Source organism: Oryzias latipes, chromosome 7, assembly GCF_002234675.1.
Source record: "Oryzias latipes chromosome 7, ASM223467v1".
Classification (NCBI taxonomy): domain Eukaryota; kingdom Metazoa; phylum Chordata; class Actinopteri; order Beloniformes; family Adrianichthyidae; genus Oryzias; species Oryzias latipes.
Window position 1 is genome coordinate 17,314,831 of NC_019865.2, and position 25,112 is coordinate 17,339,942.

The window sequence follows — 25,112 nt, forward strand, 5'->3', positions numbered from 1 at the left end:
AGTCAGGTTCTGAATTGTCTTTTTGGAAAGAGGGAAAAGTTAATACTTCAGTTTTTTGTAAAGCAAATTATGCTCAAATCTGACACAGACTTAAAAACATCAACAGCAAAAAGACAAAAACTAAAAAGAAATCTAGAAAGTTGAGACGAGGAAGGTTAGATGGGTCAGTTCAGGATGTCCGCCCTGACCCTGACTCCGCTGCGACTCTACTGGGGGGAAGCACTCCATCACACAAGTAATTATGAAGAACAGGAGAGGCAGTGACTTACTGTGCCAACAGTCCCACAAACTCAAACTGGGTCGCATATGGCTGAAGGTCTCTGTGGAAGATGATAAAGGTGACCTTTCCAACTGCATGGAGAATCCACATCCAATTTTCAGACGTCTCTCTTTAACACAATAATCCTAATTAAAAGACCACAAGGAACACGTTTAATATATATGCAAGATGATCGGAGTGGGACTTTAAGGCTTTTCAAGCCATCATAAAAAACTGCCTTAAAAGTTCATTGTTGAACGTCAGAGAAAAAATCTTAGAGCTTCATTAACGCTGAGTGTTTGTTGTGTCTGCACTGCCTTTGATTGACCATCTTTGTTCAGCTAAGCAGGGACAACTCAAAGATATACGCCCTAAGTGTTTCTCATTGCTCATGCACAGCTCTGTCCACATTTTCATTGATGGTTTTCTCCTTCCCGTCTGTAATCTTTGAACAAATGATTTTCTCTGGCTGGACCGCTGCCATCAGGGACCATAAATCTACCGGTACTGCTCTCAACACTCACCAGGAGAGGGTCGGTGAAACAACAGGGATGGCGAGATGGGAGGAAAAGGAGATGTTGGGAGGTTGATCAAGCGTTTAATCATTGCAAATGTTTACACCTTAAAATGTATGATGTACAAATGCTTGTTCTACAGAATGATTGGGTCAGTGTGAAGGAAGATAGTCAAGAAATATGAACTAACCTTAAATATGGAATTTTGGAACATTGAATTTGCATTTCAAGTGAAAGAATGTAATGGATGTACCAGAATGGCAAATACATTTTTTGAACTTTTTTTTCTTTAGTGACCATACAGAGTGATATAACGTATTATCCATTGTTTCCCTCTAAAGAGCAGCACCTGACCTAAATAATTAAAGCATAAAGTTATATAGTCAGAGTGGCTGCAGTCTTTATCTTCCAACAAAACTCAACAGAAAACTGCTTTATTCAAAACGTTGTCTTCCTCGGATGATACAGTTGAAGATGAACAGAGTTTCAGTGTCACAACTGCTTAAGTTCTGAAAGATTTCAAAAAGTCATGGTTCTTATCTTACATTTTTGTTCTCCAAATTCTCCACCTTCTCAATCTTTAAAAAAAATCTCCAACAATCAGTGAGCACATCTCCTCAAGACCTACAGTCTGTATTGCAGAGAACACTTAGTTCAACTTAGTTCAACTAATTTAATACTAAAACAGCTTTCTAATTCATTTATCAATTTAAATAATTAAAGACAGTTAAGTAACTTTGATTATTCCTAATAAAAAATAAAAAAAGCCTCATCACTTGATGCTGAATCCTATCTTTGGTGTTTTGTCCTATTTTTTTTCTAAGAATATTGTCTAATAGGATTTTAAAATTAATAATAATCAAAATTGTAAAATGATATATATCCTTTTCCACTTTAGAAAAAAAATTCTGTCATTTTTCCATAAATCATGCTAAAACATTCACTACGTTTGCTAAGACAAACTAATGCCTAGTTATGGAAAATATTGTATGTATGTCAGCCACAAGCACTAAATGTATATCATAACTTGCCAGTCAAGATGTTGCAATTTGTAACACCTGCAATAAACATGTCTGTAGAACCCACAAAAGAAAACAGCACTGTTAAATAAATGTCCAAAAGACATTTAAATATTGCTTTCTTAAAAATGTTACATTTGTGGAAGTGATGAATAAAATGAAATTAAGTTGTATTGGAAAATATAGGTTAAATATCTGAGTCTTTTATAACATTGCCCACAGAAAATCTGCAGAGGGTGCAGACTTTTGCACAAATCTGAATTCATTTTAGTCTAAGCTAGAATACAGCTGCTGGATTGCTGTGGCCTTGGTTTTCCTCATTAATCTCCTTTCCTCCCTTGGTGATCTGCTTGCACGCACTCTTCCTGTGCGTTTGAGGTTTCATGTTTTTGTTCTTGGTTGACTGCACTCTCGAGGTTCTGCAGTTTACTCAATTTGTAACAAGTGTGATCACCTCTGGGTCCCATACTTTATTTTTTTTTTTGCCAAATTTTTTTCTCCATGTCAGTGTAATTCAGATAAGTAAGCTGAAAGTTCAAGCAACACAGACTAAATAAGAGCATTTTGTCAGAGCACATGAGGGTAAAGGAGTTAACATCTGTTCATAGAAGAGAAATGGCATCATTAAAAACATGACAAATGTCTTTTATGAATATGATTTTCAATCAATAAATAGGACAGGCCTGAACTAAACTGAGGACTCACTAGATCTAATGCTTTGCTGCACATTTTGAGCCAATCACTGCAATGAAACAATTCATGCTTCAGTGAAGCTTCTGCTTCCAGTAATCACAGGGGCGTCAAGCTGCCTGGGGATGGTCCGATAACCTTTGCCTTTAAGATGCCTGTCTATGTGTGTTTTTTTTTCTTCTTCTCTGAGACAGCTCTCTTCCTCTTCTTTTGTGGTTTATGTTCAGAGCGGTGCACATCAGGTAACCATCCAGCGCAGTGACTAGTTTCTTCAATAAAAAGGATGACTACAGACCAGAGACACCTGTGATTCTAATCAAACACTTAAGTTTAGCATTTCCTCATAGTCAAATTATTTTACATTTTTTATTTTCTTTAAATAATTCTGTCAATTGACAACTCAAAAGCGTTTAACTATTGATTTTGGATAAATGTAATAATTTTAACTTTTTGTCAGTTTTAATCTGTTTCTGTGATCTTTTTTTTATTTTTTATTTTTAATAAATAGAGGGGTAACCCTCTTGTCCACATGTGTGTAATCTACTTAGCTCATGATTGCAAGTTAAAGTGTTGTGTTCTCACATCTTAACAAAACCATGAAGCAAATTTAATCTAAATTAAATCAGATTTGCAGAAAAAGTTTAAAAAAAACCTAAACTGTACAATTCAACATCTGCATCTTAAGCTCCGAACAACAAGGAAATGATAAAAAAAAACAACAGACAAGTGATGAAACTGGTGACTGTTATCGTGGCCTTCAAGAGTAGCGTGTCAAAAACGGTTGCAACCACTTCCTGTTCTGGAATGGAGAAGTTGTTGCCTCACCAGACAGTGTAGAGAAAAGGTATTTGCATTGTCTCATGGGTTTTGCAACACTCACTGACTTTACCGTCTTCATCAGCTTTTGTTCTTAGTCACATTTCATCCATAGAAACATGTAAAAATAGGGGAAAGTTAAAAAATAATTGAGAACATTTTAGGTAAATGTTTCTGTTTTCCCTGATGGATGTGAGCTAAATTCATTCTATTTTAGTGTCAAAAATTTCAAACAAGATATGAATATAAGTGGGGACTTTTGTCACCCCTTCACAAGCTGTAATCCATTAATGTGGAGTTCCTAACCACAGAGAAATGTCAACAAAAGGCAAACATTTGTTCACTGCACAGATTCACCAAGATGACCATCCTATGACTATATCTGATAAGAGGTTTATGCTTCAACAGACCATCCAGATACACTTTTCTCAGTTGTTTCCTTTTGGATTGCTGTACAGAGTTGTGCTTGCAGCCTTATTCAGGACTTTGTTTTGCCGTGTCCTGTTACATCTCCCTTTCCTCCTTGTAAAGCTAGCAGATCAACAAACTCTTTGTTTTGCAATACTAGTTTTTTTTCCTCTGCTGGTTTTAAGCTTTGAGAGATGCCCTACAAGCGTGACACCAGTTGGTTTGATGTGTTTTGTTTTTAACTGCAACGTTACTTTGGTCAGAAATTAGTAATCAAGAAGAAAAACAAAAAACAGAGTTCTGTAAAATTGGTTGGCATTTTCTTCTGCAAATGCTCCACAACCAAAAGTGACAAACATGTCAAATGTTTCATCTGAGAATGTTACAACCCAGATTAAATGGAAGGAGCTGCCTTTTTTTGTGAGAGATGATGAGAGCTTTTCTCTACATCAACAGTGACATGGTCCTTACAGATGCTGGGCTATCCCTTAATCACTTGGAGTTGATTGGTCAGTTAAAGAATTAATAAACATCATTATCTTTTCCCTTTTTATTCAATGATACATTTGCTAGAACATTCAAACAGAGCAGAACAGATCAGAACAAAGCAGGGAGGAGACTGAAGCTGAATTGAAACAAGATGTAGAAATGGAGCTCCACACACCCAGTCTTTTTTCAGAGAGATGTAATCATAGTAATTTACATTTTTCAGCAACAACTGTTTTGTCTTCATTTTTTCCTGTTTTGGTTAAAAATTGAAGTTGTCACTGTTCACATTATTCACATTCTTCATATAACAGATCCATTGCTCAGTTTTTGCATCTTATTTACAATGAAAGCCTCCATATGTTGAACGAGAGACTCGACTTACTGGAATCAATATCTGTTCACAGCAGATGAGAACAGCAGGCTGCACACAGCTCACTTCGACTTGTTTGGCAGGTTGATAAGATTGTCACATGTGGCTTAGGCACAGTGAGTTTCAGCAAAGTCATCATGGTGACAGCAGGCCATACTGCTGTGCACAGCAGGCAGCTTTTGCAAGAGACAGCAAACCTGTCTTCTTTAGCCCATTTATTTACTAGGTTTTCTTTATGGTTGCTGGATTTTAATGATGCTGTCTTTTCAAAGCATCATCATGTACAGATTTTTTAATTTTATTGAACAAATTCTCAAACTCAATTACATTTGCACATCAAAAATTGGGAAAAGAAAGCATATCTTTTATCCCTCACTTTTATCCTGCTGGTCTCCTTCTTCACAAAGAAGATGAAGAAGAAGCCCCATAATCATGTTAAAAGTGACTGCAAAAGTCATGACTAAAAAAAATAAACCAGTAATCACAGGGTGTTTTTCTATTTTACTGTTTTAATTAGTTAAAATATATTTAGCCTCATTATTTAGTTGCTTTTCCTTGGTTTGGCTTTAATGAATGCAAGCATGTAAAGCAAAAATCCTTTATTCAAACAAAGGCAAAAATCGTTTGTTTGATCTGCAATCCACATGCTCTTATCTTTCATCACAGATAAATGATGGTGTGTTCTGGAGAATAAAATACACAACAGTGGAGGATCTTCTTAGATGGGCTCCAAACGGGCCACCTTTTGTTTTATTGATGTTATTGACAGTTTTCCCCACTGTGCACAATGCATGTGTAAAAACACTCAGTGGTGACGCTGCCCACTTACAGTACAACAAGTATAACTTCTTCAGGATAAAAATGACAGGGGGGGAAATTTTCATACAGTAGTGGGGTATATAAATATGAAGAAGTTTACATGCACAATATGACAAACTTTATTTGCTACTTCTGCTTAAAGGCTGATGCTGATAGAAGAAGAAAAGAGGAAACAAGGCAGAAGGACGTTTACAGTACTTAGTTTCTGTCACATCACCAAAGGGAAAGAAGAGTGATGGTTCATTTACTTTGTGTACACCTATAGATATTGAGAATAACCGGTGGCAATAGAAATATGGTGAATCAGACTTAAATTAAACATCTCAGACTCCAACATCAGTGTTGGGAAGGCGGTTTGTGTCAATACATGGATGAGAAAGAGAACACAGTGGGTAAAAAGGATGATATATTAGCAAGCATCAGGTGGCCAGCCACAAATGTACACATTTCTTTGTCTTTTTTTCTTTTTTAAGTTAAATGTCTTTTTTTCTATTTCCATACATCACACTATAGTATACATACTGTACAACACCGTCTGAACCACCACTGTGTCCCCAGCAGGAGTGAAAACACCACAGAGGTGCCTCTTCTTTTACTAACATTCATTACTTTAAAAAAGTTGGAGGGTACTCACACTCAAACACATACATCCTCACGTTTTTGCACTAATGAAAAGATCGGACATTAAAGAGTTAATGCTTCACAATACTATAGAATAATGTACAAGGACTTCATCTTTAAAAAAACATCTTATTGGAACTTTCTTCACTTTTATTACAAATAAAGTTTTTCAAAACACTGAGAAGAGAAAATGTTCAGACAAGCGGCAGCATGGTGGGGGTTTTGGACGTTAGACAAACGGGCTACAAAAAGCTGTGCCGCTATGATGGCGAGACTGAAGTGGCATTGTAAGGATGGAGTAGTCCTGTTTTCATAGTAGGAGGGGGAAAGTGCCAAGGTAAAAGGAATTCAAGTAACGTGGGATCTATACACAGGTGACAGGGAAGCGGGCGGGACCTCTGGCGGCCATTACTGGCTCTTCCTGTGTTCAGTCAGGCTGCTCTGTGCCTCTGTGGGGGTTTCTCCACGGGCAGCTTTGGAGAGGATGTCCGCCCACTTGGTCTGAAGTTCTGCATCTTGGGCACTTAGAAGGAAGGTTTGCTGTGCGTGACTGAGCCGGAACATGTGCTTGATATCTGACTTGTCATTTGTTCCTGATGGCACCAGGCTCACCTCTAACCCTTGGAGAGGCACTCCCCGTGACCCCTTGGGGTCCTAGAGAAAAGAAAAAAGAAAATCAGGTAAAATGTCTCACAATTAAGCATTTTTTTAGCATTAAATAAAACAATATTATTATTACTTTGATAGGGTCCCACAAAGCATTGGAAAAAATATACTGCACAAGCATGGTAAAGTAATCTCTGCGTGGTTCCCTCCCCCCCGTCTTTTTCTGTATAATCAGAAAATACTCATCCAACTCCCATTAATCCTAATCTTTGGAATGGTAGCTTTCTGCAGTGGGATTGGGATATCATTCTTAGAAAATAATCCTAGCAGGCTTTAACAGGCCTTCACATTCTCCATGCTGGAATTCCAGCGTGGAAAACACGATCATCAGACGTCCCTAGTCTATGACCTTGAACAACAACTGTGGAATGTTGTCACATGAGATGCGGTAAGGTACTGTGTGACAGTAAAACCAGTTTGTTTGAGGAAAATGAACATCCCAGAAACTCACATGGGACTGTTCTGCTATTAAACCATCATTTGATCCATACCTCAGCTTTGCACCAGCTTTGCTGTTTGGTTCAGTGCTGCATCTCTTTTTTTCATATACAAATATTTATAAAAAGTGTACCATTTACATTTTTGTCATTTTTTTCCAACAATACTTAAAAAAAATCCATCACATTTATTGGACACATGGGTAAAAACAGAACATAACTTGAATTCCACAAAAAATATGAAATATGTATATTTTATGAGGGTTTCCAGCCTTTTTTTATATAAAAACTAAAAGCTTAGCACAGGACAAATACTAAGCGCAGCTTAGCTTATGGCAATGATAATACCTCCCGACAATAATAAAAATCGGAATTCTGTTCTTACATGACCAGTTATGTTCATCCTGTATCAAGGGAGAACTGAAACAGCAACAAAAACCCTTTTATATTCATTCTAATGTGCTGGCTGATCCTCTGAAAAGCTGTGTGTCACTAATATATTGTGTGCATTCAACATAACTGGAACAAGAAATACTTGCGCCTATTTTTGTTTGCATTGAATAAAATCAAATAGGAATATCCAAATAGGCATGCTTATTTGCTCATATAGAAATGCTTATTTAAATAGTCAGTTTTCATGACATGTTTTTCATTTTATTCCAGTTTTCAATACCATCCTGAATGTGTCATTTTATTTTTTGTTACTTTGCTTAAAAACTGACCCTGCCTAAAAACAGCAATTAAAATGCAGGAGAATTTAGGCAGGGATAGTGGGTCCTGGGGTGTGGAGTGAAAACAAAGCTTCTCTACATCATCCAAAAGAGCTTTATATATAACAAAAGTCCATCCTGATCCAGTTGTATCTATGGAACAAATAATTTAATCTATTTAGTGCAAACAAAACACATTAACACAAAAGAGAAGCAGTTAGTTACATCTGAGGTCAGATTCAGGTTAACCAAATCCCCCTGGCCCATATCTACAGTGAGTACAACGTGACACAGGGTGGATCGGACAGATATGACTCACACACTGTCTGTGATTTGTCTACGAGTAACACTATACAGTGCTAAGTGACAACCAGCAGACAGAATGTATATCTAAAGTGTGGAAACAACGAATAGAAAAAAAAACCACACTTCTTGTTTGATCAAATTTGTGTAAATATGTCATGTTTTATGGAGCTCAAATCAAGAACCTCACCAGTCACCAGTCTGAGGATTTTCCCAGCATGCACTGTTAGCATGATCACAGTGTTGTGCAGACAGAGCACTATTACCTGTGCACTGCTTTGCAGGTACAGCACCAGTGGTTCTGTTTTAGTCACAGCCACCCACATCTTGGTCCAGCTCTTCCCCTTCTCTTGCACTTGCAGGTAGCCACTCAGCAAGCAGTTTTCTGCTGTTAGCGATGGCTGTCTCTAAACACAAAAGAGTGAGACTGCTGATTAGTGGGATCCTGCAAGATTGAGAACTTCAGTGTTGAGGTGAGCAACTTAAAGGCGATTTATTTCACGGATTTAAATCTGATAACTAAATGCATGTGTTACATCCTTCACCCCATTACATAACAGCACTGTAGGACACAAGGACATTAGTACATGCACAGGTGTTTAAGCTCCTTTGCCTGTTGGCCTAAATCTGATAGGAGCTACAGCTCCCCCATGTGGCGAAACTCGCACATGAGCCTAAGAGATATAGTGAGAGAAACAAAATAAAACAGAACTTTATGTGTGCTACTGTCTACCAAAAATTGCTTTGTAGTTTTTTAAATATTTGTGCAAGTAGAGCAGACTGCACATCAGTCAGACAGACAAAGACACTTGAAGCCGCCAGACGGTTATGTCAGCAGATTGATTCTCCTCTTTAGCCTTAGATCTTAATACCATATCAGTCATTGAAGACGGTGATACGTCTGTCTAGATATCTATTTAACCCTTTATAAATCCCATCAAAAATGCATAGCAAGTTTTTAATTATTTTAATTATAACTGAATTAAAAAAAAAAAAGGATTGTGGAATTCGCATGAATGCTGGTGTTCAGAGACAGTCCTGGTATTCGGCTGGTGTTGACTAATAAAGAACAGAAAAGCACAACTTGTTATAAAAAGTATGTCTTTTTGTTGTACCTCTGGTGCAGCTTTTCTTCTCTGGTCAGTGTGATTCTCCACTGTTAGACTGGCTTCGAAACACTCAGGACAAACTCTGCTTGTTTTGTTGTCTGAAGTCTTTGAACACTTTGCACAGATGGCCTGTGGATCGACACAGAAGTGAGGAAAAGAAAAAAAAAAAAACTATTATAATCATTTTTCCTTCAAAAGTCTATATAACCGTTTAATTTTTTCCATTTGTGCTTACCGCTCCACACGTTTTGCAGTGGTGCTTTCGCTTGGTGAAATTAAAGCTCTCATTGCAGCCTTTGCACGTTTGTTTTTCTTTCTCTTTTTTCTTTGAGGTTTTCTGTAAATAAAAAAAAACAGTAGGTTTGTCAGTTTTTTTTAGGTTAAGTCACATGTGAAGCAGAAGAAGTGGGTGTCAAATAAATCAGAGTATTTGCATTCTTTTTATAATTTCTGTTAATGACCACGAAAGCAAAAATACACAAAAATAAATAATATCTTCTTTTAAGCTTTTGACACTGAAGCACAAGTGAATTAAAAATAAATAATCCAATATTGGAGCGCTCAAAATGACATGTTTCCACCAACAAGATAACTTAAAGCAGATGTGGAGAAAGAGATCAAATAGCTGGCATGATTTAAAGGAAAATACAATTGTCTTATGTGGTAAGCACCATAATCACTCTATTTCTCAAATATTTTAAATGTAACTATCTTTGTGAGGTTATAAATTCTTTTCATAGTTTTTAGGAAGCCCGCCTTTATTGAGTGTTATTTTACTTTGAAAAGATCACAGTGTTCCTTCGTGTGACGCTTTAAAAAATGTGTCTCTTTCACCACAGACAGGAATCAGGCCAGCAACAGTTTCTGACTAATTTGTGAGGCAGTGAAAGAAGAATCACTTCTCAACATTTGTAATTCTCACTATTTTTTTTCTTGATCTAGTGAATGTTTTTTTTGCCGTGCAGCTTTAATAACTGTCAGAAACTTACTTCCCATGTAATGTTCTATGCTCTTTTAGGCCTGCTTCCCTTTGCTAAAGTTGTCACTTTGAACACATTTGTGGCAAAAAGAAAGAACTGTAAAAATAATCATCTTTTTTAATGCATTTCTTCCACAAATTTGCATTTGCATCCAAAAAGTAAAGCTTTTGGAAAGTAAATCTTTAAATGCCAGTCCAATCGTTCAACATTTTTCTAAATGATTACAAAAGGCATATAAAATGAATGTATTTCTATGAGGATGGAGGTTAAAATGTCTCGCTCAAGCATTGATTAGTAACAAAATTGAATTTTTGGCTTTACATTCTTGAATGTGGTGCTAAATGCTCCCATTGAAAATCATTGTCTCAAAAACAAAAACAAAAAAACATAGATTTATTCTGATTTCAGCATAAAACCATGTATTCTGTAATGTTAGTTTTAGGAAATCTGAGCTGAGCAGTCAGAACTTTAGCAAAAAATAGTACACTTGAAGTCTATTTTATCAAGCATACTTGAGAATAAGTATAGCAAGTATACTATAAACCATGTAAATTTACTTTAGGAAGTATACTAACTGAAAATGTCCTCAGTAATTTGAAAAATTTTAATTTGACAATATTTAGATGGCATATAAAAAGTAAACTTCAAGTATATTGCCTCACCTTTATATCAAGCATACTTGTAGTATACTTAAATAGACTACTTTTTGATAAAGGTGTATATTTGATTGCAACTAGTAATTAAAAATCTATAAAACACAAAATACCTTCACGAATAGTTAGAAATGTTTCACATAAAACAAGCAACAAAATGAAAAAAAAAATAAATAAATACAGACAGGATAAATAAAGATGATCCACTTTGTGTAACAGTCAAAAAAGTTTCTTTAAAACCTGCCATCAAATTCAGTAGGTAACAAATAAAATTATTCAGAAAATGCTGAAAAGAAAATTTTAATAATAACATCATAAGACTGTAATTTTTAGGCCCTCAGGTACTAATGCTTGTTGAAGTTAATGAATTCCAGGAGCTGAAAACAATTCTGAAAATTTCATTTCAAAAGAAAATGCAGACTCTTTGCATAATGCACAAATCAAGTTACTATTTGATTTGTGCATATACATAAAACAGTATCCCAAAAAGCTAAACTTGGGTTGGAGCTTATTTAGGAAATTAGAGAAATCAACAAAAAAAAAGTAAAATGTCAATAATGCAAAATTTTTATAAAAATCATTCCCTTCATCATATCCTGAGCTAAAGAGAGGAGGGAGCATTCAGCTTGTGATAAACCAATTGCTGTGTGTCTGTTAATAAAAAACATGATTCAATAAAACTCAGAAATATGATAACTTATTTCAACTGAATATGAAATACAAAAAATATTTTTGTTGTGACACCAGTTATTGCACAACTTTACAAAAATCTTATATTTTTTTAACGATGAGACCAAACTTTAGCTTATCGTTAGTATTAATTGTAATTTCTGTGTGACTGCATCTTACCCTTTCATGCAGTCTTTCTCCATCTGAGTCGATGGATGAGTTGAACCATACGCCCTAAGAAGAACAAACAAGTCATTTAGCTACATCTTGCAGTTGTGTACCTTCACCACTAGGTGTCAATCTGGACTCTGCAAAGCTGATCCTGACTTCTTTCAATGTTTGGCTGGGGTTCCAGCTCAGGCAAGCCCAAAGTGGGTCAGAGCAGATCCATGACAGTTTTGTGTAAACCTCGACTTTCCCTATAAGGTTATAGGAGAGCTCAAGGAGAAGACACTCATGGAAAAAAGAAGAGCTTCTTTCTGTAACTATTTTGTCTATATCAAGCCATACATCCATAGATGGAAAGCTAGTCAGAAAGACTTTGACAGTGTTGTTTGGTCTAAGTGTGTTCTCCCATAATTCCCTGCACTGCATTGGTGTCTGGTCAGTGGAGCGAGAGTGGGGACTGACCGGTGAGTCTGGCACATGGTCGTCATCGCGGGAGAAAGAGCTGATGAAAGCTTTATTGAAGGTTTCGCTGTTCTGTTTGTGCCGTTCGATTGTGGCTATGATCACCTGAAAGCCAGAGGAAACGGAGAAAAGACAGTCAAAAGTCAAAGCAGCATCTGGGCACAGAGAAACGTAAGTGTTTCATGTGTCGAATGGTCTTTAGCTGCACTTATTTCAGTGGTCTGTCCAAGAAACAAAGTATTATTGTGTCATAAAAGCATGTTTGCCTTTCCCAAGTTTCAGGAAGATCCCTCTGTTGATTCCTGTGCAAATCCACCCGAGTTCACTTTGTTTAATTGTCAAGTCTGCAAAGTGTTTTACACAGCTTTGATTGATAATAAAAAAAATAATTAAGCATTGGTGAGTGACTTTATATTTAAAATAAATAAAAGTGCAGATAAGTGCAAACTACCTTCTTTGTTACTTTCTTCACTGCCTGGTAGAGTTGTAGAATTTATAAAGTTATTTTTAGAATAGTTTTCAAAATGTTATCTGAAAATAATTAGTAACATATTATATTTTCTATTATGTAGTTCTGAATATAGACTTTAGTCATATTGTTCATTTGGAAATACTCTTTAAAATTTATCCTTTTAATGTAATTCATTATCTTTATTCTCTTACTTTGAAACATTTAAATAACATAAATAAATCAAATGTATATTTAAAGTGTATATAATTGAGCCCAAAGCAAAGTTCACAGAGCAGTTTAGATCCGGGTTGTGCGCTCAGCCATGTTTGTGTGTATGCTACTGGGAAATCTTGCCTGTATCCAATCTTCTTTCTCCTCCGCTGTCCTGGAGAGTAAATAAAACATGAAAACATTTACTCGCAAAAATACAAACCAGCAGTCTGATGTGGCCAACATGAAATCGGCAGCATTGTTATTTTCTATTCATTTCATTTTCAGAGGTCAGATGCATGCAGTAGTTGGCTATAAATAAAAAAGCTGGCTCACAATACTGAAGGGAAAGGGATGCTAGGAAACATTTAAGTTAAATAAGGAGAAATACAACATATTCCACTTGTTTATTTGCTAGCAACTACATATTGAGTAAAGCTAGACTGCCTCAAAGTTAGCAGTTTGAGCTAAAAGAAAACCATGATTTGCGCAACTGTAAAGTCCTGTAAAACACAAAACCCCCCAAAACATTTTATATTGTGTTTGACATAATTTTCTCACTTAGAAACCAAGCCACAATATTATCTTAATTTCTATTACTTGTGTTACTCAAATATCATTTTAAGTCTCATTATGTTGGTTATGTGGGGTTCGGAGGGGTCTGAGGCATTGTGTTTTATTCTTTTTTTTAATGCAAACGTCTGTTTTTCTTTAGCTTTTTAAGTTTGAAAGATGTTTTTATTCTGTAAAGCACTTACTTTAGAATGAACAGTGCTTTATAAATAAAGTTTGTTTTGATTATAAAATTATGAAACAGATGTGTCAAACAACTATCGGTTGAATTGTGTCTCTTTATTTTGGTATTATTTGACAGCTTTTATTTGATAAACACACTTTATTTCTATAAAAAGGTAAATGATGGAAGTATTTATGCTTTGTTTTAGAGCAGGTGAACTTGAGTTTTTACGTTTTGCCCTGGTGTTACCTGGCCTGAAGCTCCAGTGAACGCTGTTTACCAATGATGGCAAATGTGTGGGGAAGGTTTTGCTTCACATTCTCTTGAACCTGAGACCAAGAAGAAACAAATGGAAGCTTTTACTCATTAGAAATAATAAAAAAGGTTAAAAAAAAATAGAAACAACAGATAAGTTATAAGAGGTTGGGAAGCAGAGTCGTACCTCCATGCCAGCAATGTCAATCCTCTCTCTGACACTAAACTTCTGCCCCATCAGTCTGAGCTTAGGGACGCAGTATAGCACCATATTGTTGAACTAAAACAAAAGAATAGAAACACGTAAAGTGAAAGTGCATACATTTCCCTCAATTTTTGACACATTTAGCTAATTTCACAGTGCTCTCACCAGGTAGAGATATCGATCCTGTGCCGTCCCGTTTTTTGCCGACATCTTCTTGATGTGCCCTTCTTTGATGAGCTCATTGGCTGGATTGACTATATCTTCCTCTCCTCCAAGCCTTTCATAAACCTCCAACAGCTTGTGCATTTTCTCCTGGAAAACAACAACGAAGAATGACGAATAAAGGTATTAAAAGAAAATGTTCAAGTTAAAGTTGGATGTCTTCTATAAAAGTCTCAAAGTAGATTACATTTTTCTTAGATTTCCTTGTTAATTACGTATTAGCACCACTTCGTGATGAATAAAGACAAGCTAGCATAATCTGACAGATGAAGGTGATGAGGAGGATGGGTGTTAAAGAGACTGAGCCATGGCACTAGAAGCAGGAAACAGTAACTTCCTGCCTCTTTTGACGTAACGTTGCTGACTAAAAGACAGCTGACTTCAGAATGTCTTTGAGTAACATTGATTTTGTGAAGCTCAAAACGAACGATCCTAAGGAGTTAAAAAGCTACAAACAAGTTAAACACATTAAATAAATCTCTGGTAGTTTATGCTGAGCCCACCATTTTCCTGATGGCTGCGTTGGAATGGTTGGCTGCAGTTGAGATCAGCTCCAGTGCCTCTGTAATATAAACAGGTAAATGAGATGGGCAAGCAGACCAGAGTTAATGAGAACACAAACTGATTAGATTATCAGAAAGTTACACGGCACATTTATGTAAATCCCTTTTATTTACAAGAAAACACAGGAAAATAATATTATTTGATGTTTATAGATAATACATTTATGGTCAAGAGTGTTTTATAGCACAGAATTACCAAAGGTCAATGCTTTAACATAGAAATTGTAAATATGAACTGCCCCATCTGCACAGAAATGACATTGGGGAGTGTAACACAGATGCCTGTGAGCTCTGAGCAAGCTGTATTAATCATAAACCTTAAAGTGTGGATGCCATGCTTTGAACAACTTTGTCAAATAAAAAAGCCCTTTAAACGCTGATTCTATTGATACCAATAGTTCGCGTCGAAAAAAATCCGAAGCATATGAATAATAGACATCTTTCGAAGGAATCAGAGATTTGGATCTGCCGCTAGAGCGCAGGCTGGAAGTGAACCCGATATGACCTGTGACGTCATGAAAGGCGTTGATTTTCGCAGTTCCGCTTCGGACAGCATGTAAACAAAACCGGTAGTCTTCGTTTCTCTCGTGTTTAAATCTGTTAATCATCAACATGCCAAGTCGTTGTGTGGCAGCTGGATGTAGCAATACATCTACTGAAAGTGTATCTGTGTATAAAATTCCCAAACAAGAAACGCTGCTGAAAAGGGGAAAGTTCAAGAAGGTGGACGGCGAAGGATTTTTCCCTCCAGATCTGCAGGAGAGAAGTCTGCGTTTTCGAAGGGACAAAAACCGGGACACAAACGAAGAATTTTGAACGGAGAGTTGGGAGGAGGATCTTGGCTTCTGAGTCGAGGAAAGGCGGGTGAGCTGGAAGCGAGCGAGCCGTTTTCTGGGTCGGAGAGGACGGCGCTGGAGTCGGGAGCGGAGGCTGCTAAGCTAGTGTGCATCACGATGGATCACATTGAGGCGAAGTAGTCGTGTTTTCTGTTGTCCTTGGATCCAACTGGAGTATTTCAACGCACTCAATGTTTTGCAAGAGAAGCAACAGGCCTGCAACGTTTTTTTTCTTTTGCTTTTGAGGTGCCGGTACCGTGAGTAAACTGAACTGTGTGTGTGTGAGCGCGCGCGCGCGCACGAGAAAAGGTTTCAAACGGGTTCAAACGGGTAAAACTGTTAATGTTCCACAGTTGTTAATGGTATACAGTGACTTTGTTAACTAAAGAGTAGTACCATCTGGGAAACTTTTATTTTGTGACATTTATTTTGTAAATTGGGTTGAAAACCAGTGTTTACCTTTGTTTAGATTAGGCCAAAAGGGGACATTTTGAGTATATTTTAGGGTAAGTGGAGTAATTTAATTTTATACATTTTTTAGACTTACTGGAGTCTAGCCGAATCTTCATGCTGGCTATCGTCATGATCGGCATGATCACTAGACCTACTACTTTCTGCTATATCCTCCTCACTTTCGCAAAAGGGTTCGAATCGATACGGTTGCAAAAGTGACTCATCATCATGATAATCTCCGCAACTTTCCTCTTCATCTTTCTGTTCATCTGATGATAAATCGCTAATAGAGACGGTAGCATCACTCTGTGCTTCGCTATCGGTGCTAGCCATGTTGTCTGCCTTGTCTTCCTTTCGTTACGTCACAAACAGGGCGGCGCGAATTCGGCGGAATGCGTGAAGCCGGCGGCCGTCCTCGTTGTTTATATTGCGTTTTTCGCTATTTATTCTTTTTCGAAAAATATTAAAAACAATCGCAACATGAAATAGAAACTATTTACTATATTTTGGCTTATTAAAATAGGCCATGTCACCCACACTTTAAACAGAATAGACATCCAGGCAGTGGAAAGCAACACTGCTTTTGAGCAGGAATGTGTGAGCAGAAGTGTTGTGAAAAAAAAAAATTTAGGTAGGCCCCAAGAGGAATTTGAGATCATATGAACCTAATGATTTCTTTTTAAAATGCTGCAAAACATTCAGTTTAGTCCTTTTTATCTAAAAAACAATAGAAGAAAAACAATGTTTACTTGTGCTTTGGTGTATGACTTTGTCATGTCAGAGCAGTGGGTGTAAAGTCACTTACTTGCTGCATCCTTTTGGTCAGGAGCATCACTCGGCAGCTTTTTCAGGTAGTCTTTGAGCAGCAGCTCGTAACGAGGAATGCGCTGGACTGGCTCCAGCATGTGGTGCTGCAATGTCAGGTTCCCACAAACATCTTGTTTCTGTTGGTCCAAACGCAAACATGCTTTTATTAAAAGACACACTTCAAAACCTTCACAAATCACAGCACATCTTTTTACTATGATTACAATTCCCAACAATGTAAAATGCACTGCGTAATGTTATTCTGTTGAATTCTGAAAAAAGATATAAAAAAAAAACAGAAATAAATTGAATAAAGTCAAACAGCAGTACAATGCTAAACGTTTTGATATTTTAGGACTTAAATGAATTCATATTCATATCACTAACTAACCATTTATGATTATTAGATAGCAAAGTTTCTCAGAAAACAAAATGCAAATATGAGCTGAGCACTAAGCTGGGGCTGGGATGGGCAACAAGATGCTTATTTAACAAACCTTTCAGTACACGAATACACTGACTCCTTATTGTATTTTATCACCTTTGCTTTTTTTTGTAACTTCTTTTAAAAATACATGATCAATAATCGTTTCTAGCAAAGTGCTTTCGCTCCTTCGTTTTGCATAAATGCGAAATACTGTGCTTTTTTCCACTAGTGACAGACATTAGGAATAAAAAATCCATTCTTTGTGCCTAAAGTTATGAAATAATGTCCCCGATTTCAAGTTTGAAAAAACACAAGCACCACCACAAACCTGGATGTTCTGAACGACGCTCTTGAACTGTGAAGATCTCTGCGTCCAGGTGTTCACCAGGTCCATGGCTCGGTCAAAGTTTTTCACATATTCACCGTACATCTTCATGAACGGCGCCAGTTTCTGGAGGATGTCTCCAATGCGAGGGTTTGAGTCCCTACGGCAAAAACACCAGCACAGACAAGATGCTTATCACATTACTGCTCCTTACTTGAAAACAATCCTACACACACACACACACAAACACACAGACATTTCCACACTTGTATGTCGTTAATGCACTTTTTCTTTGCTTTTGTTTTCACACACATTATTTTTTAAGCTCAAAAAGGGGGTTGAGTGAAGAAAAACTTTTTTTTATTTCCACTCCACCAATATCAATATCTTTAATAAATAAGCTGCATATATATATATATATATATATATATATATATATATATATATATATAATCTTTAAAAAAAAAGTGGATGATCACACACAGTAGAAAAATGTCTTACCGACAGACGAAAAATGTGCAACCCTGTAAAAACCTTCTTAACTAGATAAACTGAAAATGTCTTCAACATGGCAACTAACCTAGAAGACCCAGCTAAAATTTCTGACACAAATCTTTGGTTTAAAAGGTTCCATTTGTGCGTTTATGTGTTTTTGGTTCAGCATCATTTTGGATGGTGTCCTAATTGCGTTTAAAATCCAGGGCTCTAGATAGTTTTTTTAGTAGTTAAGGATTATGGTGGGAATTGGGATACAGCTAGGGACAACGTAAAATTCAATAGATTTGATGATTTAAAGTGATATAATGAGTTTAGTTGACTTGTTAACATGTTCTTTATGCTATGGTTACATGAACAATTGTTCATATGTTGCACTATACTAGATTCCTCCTATGTTTCATGAAGCTGCATGAATCTGCCCTTCAAGATGAAATATTCATTCTTGGTTCCGTATTTCGTTAAACACATTTCTCACAAAAGTGCGACTTATGGTCCAAAAAATACGGTAGACTGCAAACATATCTAAATATAGAAGGGAATATTGTTAAAAGTTCATTTAAACCCAAATCAAAGTTTTCAAGAAACTATAGCCTGTAAGGGTAAACAGTGCACGCCCGTTTTAAGAACCTACTGAAGTTTTTTCTTCTCACCATTCTCCAGTTATCCGAGTCTTGAGCTCCGGGAGCAGGAACTTATCGTGGAAACAGTAGATAGAAGAGATGTTGGAGAAGATCCCTGTAATGACTTCCTGAGGGATTCCAGCCTCTGTGAGCTTAGTGCAAAATACCTGCAGAGGAAATGCATACAGAATGATGCAAAAGAATTAAACCTATGTGTCATTGTGTAGCAAAGCAATAACGCTGGTTATTGTTCTTCTGACTCAAAAATGACACATTTAAATTACTTAATAAAGAAATATGCTTGGAAAAGACATGACTTTATGGTTTAAATTTACTGACTGTTTTCTTTCTTCTATACATACATCCAAAAAAGTCACATTATTTGAGTAAATGCTCAAAAGACTAAGGATAACTTGACGGACAGCATTTCCTCATGATCCTTAGCAGGAACTAAAGCTTTTGCTTCATTTCTGTTTTATTCAGCTTGGTCATCTAATCCGCTAAGACTGAATCATTACTCCATTTGAGTGTACCTTTTGGTTAAGTAAACCAATCTTTCATTGGTTAACTTTATTGAAATACATAAAAATGATACAAGCAAAATAAATTAAGTCAGGTTAACATGGCAATTTTCTTCAAGTTTCCATATTTGAGTTTACTGGTCCCCTGTTTTGTTCATTTTTTGTATGATGTATTTAAAACGTATATATATAATGACCCAAATTAATCATGCCACATGTTTTCATTTAATTCAATTCAATTGGTTGTGTGAAAAAACTCACCAAACCAATGTTAGGACATTGAAATTAATTTGTTTTCTTTGAATCAAAATAACTTATTCCAATGAGTGGTTGAACGAAATTTGCAGCTCTATTTTCTCTGTTTTTAATTCCCGTCACAAGGAGGAAGAACCTTCAACCTGGGTGCATGTTCTTTAAATATTGAAAGACAGTTTGGTAAAAAAAATATACATAGCGTCTTGATGTCCTAAATATACTGTGATCTTGTCCTAAAAAGGGACATTGACTCAGGGGTAAAGGATGATGTTCAAACAAGCAAAAGACATTTTTTTGAGTAAAAATAAACCTATTCCAATGTATTTTCTTAGGATCTTCTGATATAATGTTAAGAAAGAAAATAAACATTTGCCCTTTTGGGAAAACTGGAAAAAAATGTATGTATTATTTACTCTGCTGTATTTAGTGAAGTTAAGTAGATTGGAGAAAAAAAGAAAATTCTATTTGGAATTTGGTTCAAAGTAATTAGGCCATAAACAAAATTAAATCAATCAGCAAATTATATATTCACTTGGAACAGCATAACATAAAGCAGTGTTTTTCAACCAGTGTGCCGCGGCACACTAATGTGCCTTGAGAGATGGTCAAGTGTGCCGTGGGAAATTGCCCTCATTAACTGCTCTAACAACATTTTCCATTTCCAGGAAATCAGCTCTTTGTTCACCCAAACAGGCCCTGATAAAACACTGAGTAGTTAGGAATATAATGTGTTTATTTAATTCTATTAAAGACATTTTGATAAGAATGATGGTACCGCGATTTAGCTGCAACCAAAGCTGTTTGCAGAAAAGTCCCGCCCCTTTAACTGTCTCCGCCAATCATTCTTGAAGGCTTAATCACACGTCATCAGTCTGACCAATCAGAAGTGGTTCAAGTCTTCACTTCCTTGTTCCAATTTAGCTCAAAAAGTCGCTCAGTTCTAACAAAAATACCAGCTAAAGCTCGTCTTTAGCGGTGTAGCTTTCCACAGAATCCGGTATCAGACCGTGGAACAAGTGAACAAAACCATGAAGCTCAGAGACTCTAGTCTTTCTGCCTTTTTGCTGCAGTTTTCACACTACATCTCCCATAATGCATTGGGTTAAAGGGACAGCGCCTCAGCGCACAATAAGTCGTCCTTGATAAACATCTTAAAACCACAACGGTCACACATCAAACAGTTTTTAAATGTTCTAACTTAACTTTTATTTCATCTTTTAGAAAAAACAGCTGCAACTTCCTGCTTTTTCTGCTACAATTATCACAAAATCACAAAATGCACGTGAGATTGCGGGGGGGGGGGGGGGGGGGGCGTCGATCAATACAGACTATGAGTTTCTGCTTCTTTTTTTTTGGATGCTGGTGTGCCGCCGGACTTTTGTCAAGGTTAAAGTGTGCCTTGGCTCAAAAAAGGTTGAAAAACACTGACATAAAGGTTATGGACATGTTTTTGGTTTAGCTGTCAGTCACTTTAGAAATAATAATAATAATAATAATAAAAATAAAAAAACATTGATATAATCCTAATTATTCCCTCAAGAAGAGGAAAAGTCATCGTAACATGATGAGAAATTTATGTCTGTGAGTCTAAGTTTTTTTTTCTGTGAATCAAGAAACTTTGACTTGAAGAACTACATGATCATTATTACAGGCTGTGTCTCATTTCCGAGATAGGTACTTTATAATAACTCGGAGCGGTCGTGGAAGAAATTCCTGACAGCAGGAGCCTCTTTATAATTACAAATGAGACATTCCTGTTTTCATCCAGCCATCACCTCCTTCCACTTTCCCTTTCTCATTGGTAACAATTAAATATGGGCTCTCTTGTAATCACGGAAACAACTGTGATGGTAGCAAGACAAAAACAGGAAGTCACTTCTTGGGGTTCTTTGCCCTCAGTGACAAACAAACCAGAGCTGCTCTGTGATAGGGCAGCTGTTTTTGTTCTGAACCACAAAAACCAGGCCAAGAGAAAGAAAGCACAACCACGGGCAATGAGTCCACATTACAAACAAAAGGGGGCACAAAGATGCTGCAGGGGAACATTAATAAAACTATATGCTGTTTACAGGGCTTATAAAAACCAGTAAAGTACTTTGAAGGAGTAAGTCTATAAGTAATGCTAAAAAAAATCTACAAATTATCCAAATCTGCATTGTGTTATTCATAAGGGCAACTTTTGGTAAAATTTCCCAAAAAAACTCGGTAAAATTCAGCAAAAATATAAAGTCAAAAACAAAACAGCACTAAACTGTTGCACAAGAACAATGTTCTAAGTTTAATTCCACCTCAGAGACCACAAGTACATCTTTGGGTGCAAAATCTAGAATCCACTGAGATGCAGAAGTCATGACACTTACGCACAAAAACACTGCAGCTTCGTCAGTTTTCAATTGACTGTGCCTTTTGTTGCTTTAAGCAACACAGGAACTGATGACTGTTTTAGGGTGGATGGCAGTTAAAAGTTTGAATGAGTCAGATTTGAGATACATATTTATCTGAACACAGCAAAGCCACTCCTCTGGGTCACAAACAAATGCACACTATAGTATAGGCGTTACCTGATCAAGGAGGTTGAGTCTTTTCACATACGCCTCCTCAGTGTGGAGGAGCTCTTTGGCGATGTTCAGCAGCTTCTGAGCCTCTGAGCACTGAGAGGAAACAGAGAAGTGTAATGTTATTTATGGCAGACCCCTAAAAAAAAGTTTAGTTTAGTTATGTCACATGCATTTGTAAAGAGTAAAATACATTTTCAGTCTGCAAAACTGTAGAAAAATGCCAACTGACAATTCAAAGTTTGGATTAGAAAAAAAACAAACAGAATTTGTTTAAAAGAAAAAAGAGTCATGTCTCATTCCAAGGCTGCGCAGTGGTTAAGTGGTTAGCACTCATGTCACACAGCGAGAAGGCCCTGGTTCAAATTCCAGCTGGAACCTTTCTGTATGAAGTTTGCATGTTCTCCCTGTGTATGCCAGGGTTTTCTCCAGGCACTCCGGCTTCACCCCGAAGTCTGAAAACATGCTTCATAAGTTAATTGAGGTTTCTAAATTGCCTCTAGGTGAGAATGTGAGTGTGTGAAAGTGCATGTGGTTGTGTGGCTCTGGAACAGGCTAGTGACTTGTTCAGAGTACCCCGCCTTTGCCCAACAGTCGTTGGTAAAACCTCCAACAAGCCCGTGACCCTGAAATCGATTCAGCAGGTTGAGAAAATGGATGGATGGATGGATGGATGGATGGATGTTCCATTCCTGCAGGTGTCAATACTGTAGGTGCTTCACTTGTCATCACACAGTATTTGGTGCACATAAACCCTTGTGCAATCAAACAGTAAAGGTTGCACGTGGACACATTTTGCATTGTGTAAAAAAAATGAATTTTATGAATAAAACATCATTCTATTGCTCACATAAAATATTGAGCAAAAGTAAAGCAAAACAACCAAATATCCTATGAAATAATAATGATAATATACAGTATAATAATACTGTATTTTTATCTCAACATCCCACACAAGACATTAACAAGCAGCATATTGTTTTTCTAAAATGTGATGTGTAAACTTGAAATTGAATAAAATGCACCAGAGGAGCAGTTTTTCAAAAAGCTGTCAAACAGTTCAGCTGCTTAAGGACCCATAAACAACAAGAGGCCTGAATACAAAAATGATTTATTTTGAGATAATGTGGCAATTATAACCAAAAGAGTTTTAAAACTGCCAATTTTGTATTCAAAGCAAAGAGGAAAAACAATAAAACAAGACTGGAAAGGGTCCAACTTGAATAAACCCTGTCAATTGGTTTATATTTAAGCATGAGCTGCATGTACAGCTGATACCATGAGGGTGATTCTTCAACCAAAACTTGTATGAGATGCCATTGAATAGTAAAGAAAGAGATGTTTTTCATCTTTTGTTTACTTTAACTGAGGACAAGGTTGCATAAAAAATATTTTGAATTACAAACCAGAACCATGGCACCGATAAGATCTCAATATTCATTGGCATGAGGGAATGATTTTCTATTGCAAACAATGCAGGTTTAAACAAGCTGTTTGAATAAACACTCAACCATATGTTAGGCTTACCTTAACTTTTGCTCAAGCCTGAGCATAAATCAAAAACATTTTTTTTTTGGAGTGAACCGTATCAGCTTTTTGTTTCAAAATTAAAGCATAACTATAAGACTAATTTGCAGAAGATAAATAACATTACAGTACCCAATGAAACTAAAAGAAATTCACTGTGCAGGGTGCATGCATGCCATACATCAATAAAAGTCGCTTTTAATCTTGCTCTTGCAGCGTTGCCTGTCTGAGAAACCCACATCCTCTGTCATTATTCAACCATTAACATGTCAGCTAATGTGTCACATGAACTCACACTGTGCAACTAAAAGGCAAAACCCCACACATATTAAACACACCCTTCCTCTGGATGGCAGAGCTGGGATCAGGAAGCCCTGAAGAGCAGAGATACCCCTGACCAAAAACACTGCGAGTGTGGACAAACGGCCATGGAGCTTGGTGTGATGGTGCTCTCAAGGGGCCAAGAACATTTAGAAGAAAAAAAACTCTCAGGAAGATTATGTTATCTACCATTTAAAGATTTTTTTACTGTATGGATCTCTGTGTCTGCTGTTTGGGGCATCAATAACAATGTCCACGCTAAGTTTTCAGATCAGCTTTAGAAGGCCACTGTTCCTGTTGTTCAGCTTCTGAACTGAGAATCCTCTCTTCATCCTCAGCAAAAGCTGTTTTTAGACACCAGTTAGTCACTTGGGACTGGCAATTCAAGGCGATAACATGCACCACTTTTTCCACAACACCATACCCTGGGATGATGCTTTTTCACAATCACGCTGGAAAAAATGGCACATACCCTTAAAGGGAGATAGTTGAGGTAATTGAACCAGGTTTTACTTATGAGTGACCACATAATGTACTTACTTTATGGGCCTCCGGGTTTACATCTGTCAGATACCCGATCTGTGTGTCTGTGAATGAGTGGATGTCGCTGCTGCTCCCCTCGTCTAAGTCACTGTCCTCATCCTGGGTCGAGTCCCGCTTGTTTTCCTGGGTAACGCAGCAGGATACACTCTCCGTTTCAGTGACGCTGTCATAGTGATCCTCCTCATCTATGGCGTCCTCATTGGGAAACACCTCACACTCTGCAGCGCAAGACGGGCTATCAATGCCGCTGTCCCGGTTAGGAATCTTCCCGTTCTGTTCAGATGAGTTCGGAGTGTCCAGGAGTTTCAAGGAGGAGCCGTTGTCTTTCTCATCCAGACAATTAACCCTGTGTGCGATTTCGTCCTCGACGCAGTTGTCCGAGTTGTTGATGTGCATAGACTCCAGGCAGGGGAGTTCAGAGACGTCCTTGCTTTTCTCTGAGAGGCCTAGTTCAAGTTCACTCATAAGCGGGGGCTCTTCTGCAGCTTTTGCGGTTGTGTCTGCGCCGCAGGACGAATGGATGTCAGGAGATGGATCCATTCTTAGGCACAGGTGAAGCTGCGAACGTGGGAGCACCCCCAAAATGGGGACCCTGGGAAAACACAAAGAAGTTTGTTGT

General features: G+C 37.2%; 1 protein-coding gene across 3 annotated transcripts in view; it reads right to left on the bottom strand.

The window, feature by feature from the left end:
* Positions 1-5,274: 5,274 nt before the first annotated feature.
* LOC101171411 (FYVE, RhoGEF and PH domain-containing protein 3) overlaps positions 5,275-25,112 on the bottom strand; it is a 60,415-nt gene continuing 40,577 nt past the window's right edge. For 2 of the 3 annotated variants that reach the window (XM_023956696.1, XM_023956698.1), the window contains exons 4-19: positions 24,491-25,085; positions 22,109-22,198; positions 18,802-18,938; positions 17,657-17,813; positions 16,900-17,038; positions 14,746-14,804; positions 14,186-14,332; positions 14,003-14,095; positions 13,810-13,889; positions 12,969-12,999; positions 12,164-12,268; positions 11,714-11,767; positions 9,467-9,568; positions 9,238-9,360; positions 8,389-8,529; positions 5,275-6,660 (exon numbers count right to left, since the gene is read on the bottom strand). In XM_023956696.1, coding sequence (XP_023812464.1) covers positions 6,415-6,660; positions 8,389-8,529; positions 9,238-9,360; positions 9,467-9,568; positions 11,714-11,767; positions 12,164-12,268; positions 12,969-12,999; positions 13,810-13,889; positions 14,003-14,095; positions 14,186-14,332; positions 14,746-14,804; positions 16,900-17,038; positions 17,657-17,813; positions 18,802-18,938; positions 22,109-22,198; positions 24,491-25,085 — 2,299 coding nt within the window. In that variant the 3' untranslated portion in view covers positions 5,275-6,414. The remainder of the gene's footprint in view (positions 6,661-8,388; positions 8,530-9,237; positions 9,361-9,466; positions 9,569-11,713; positions 11,768-12,163; positions 12,269-12,968; positions 13,000-13,809; positions 13,890-14,002; positions 14,096-14,185; positions 14,333-14,745; positions 14,805-16,899; positions 17,039-17,656; positions 17,814-18,801; positions 18,939-22,108; positions 22,199-24,490; positions 25,086-25,112) is intronic. The other variant, XM_023956697.1, reaches the window with a different exon arrangement.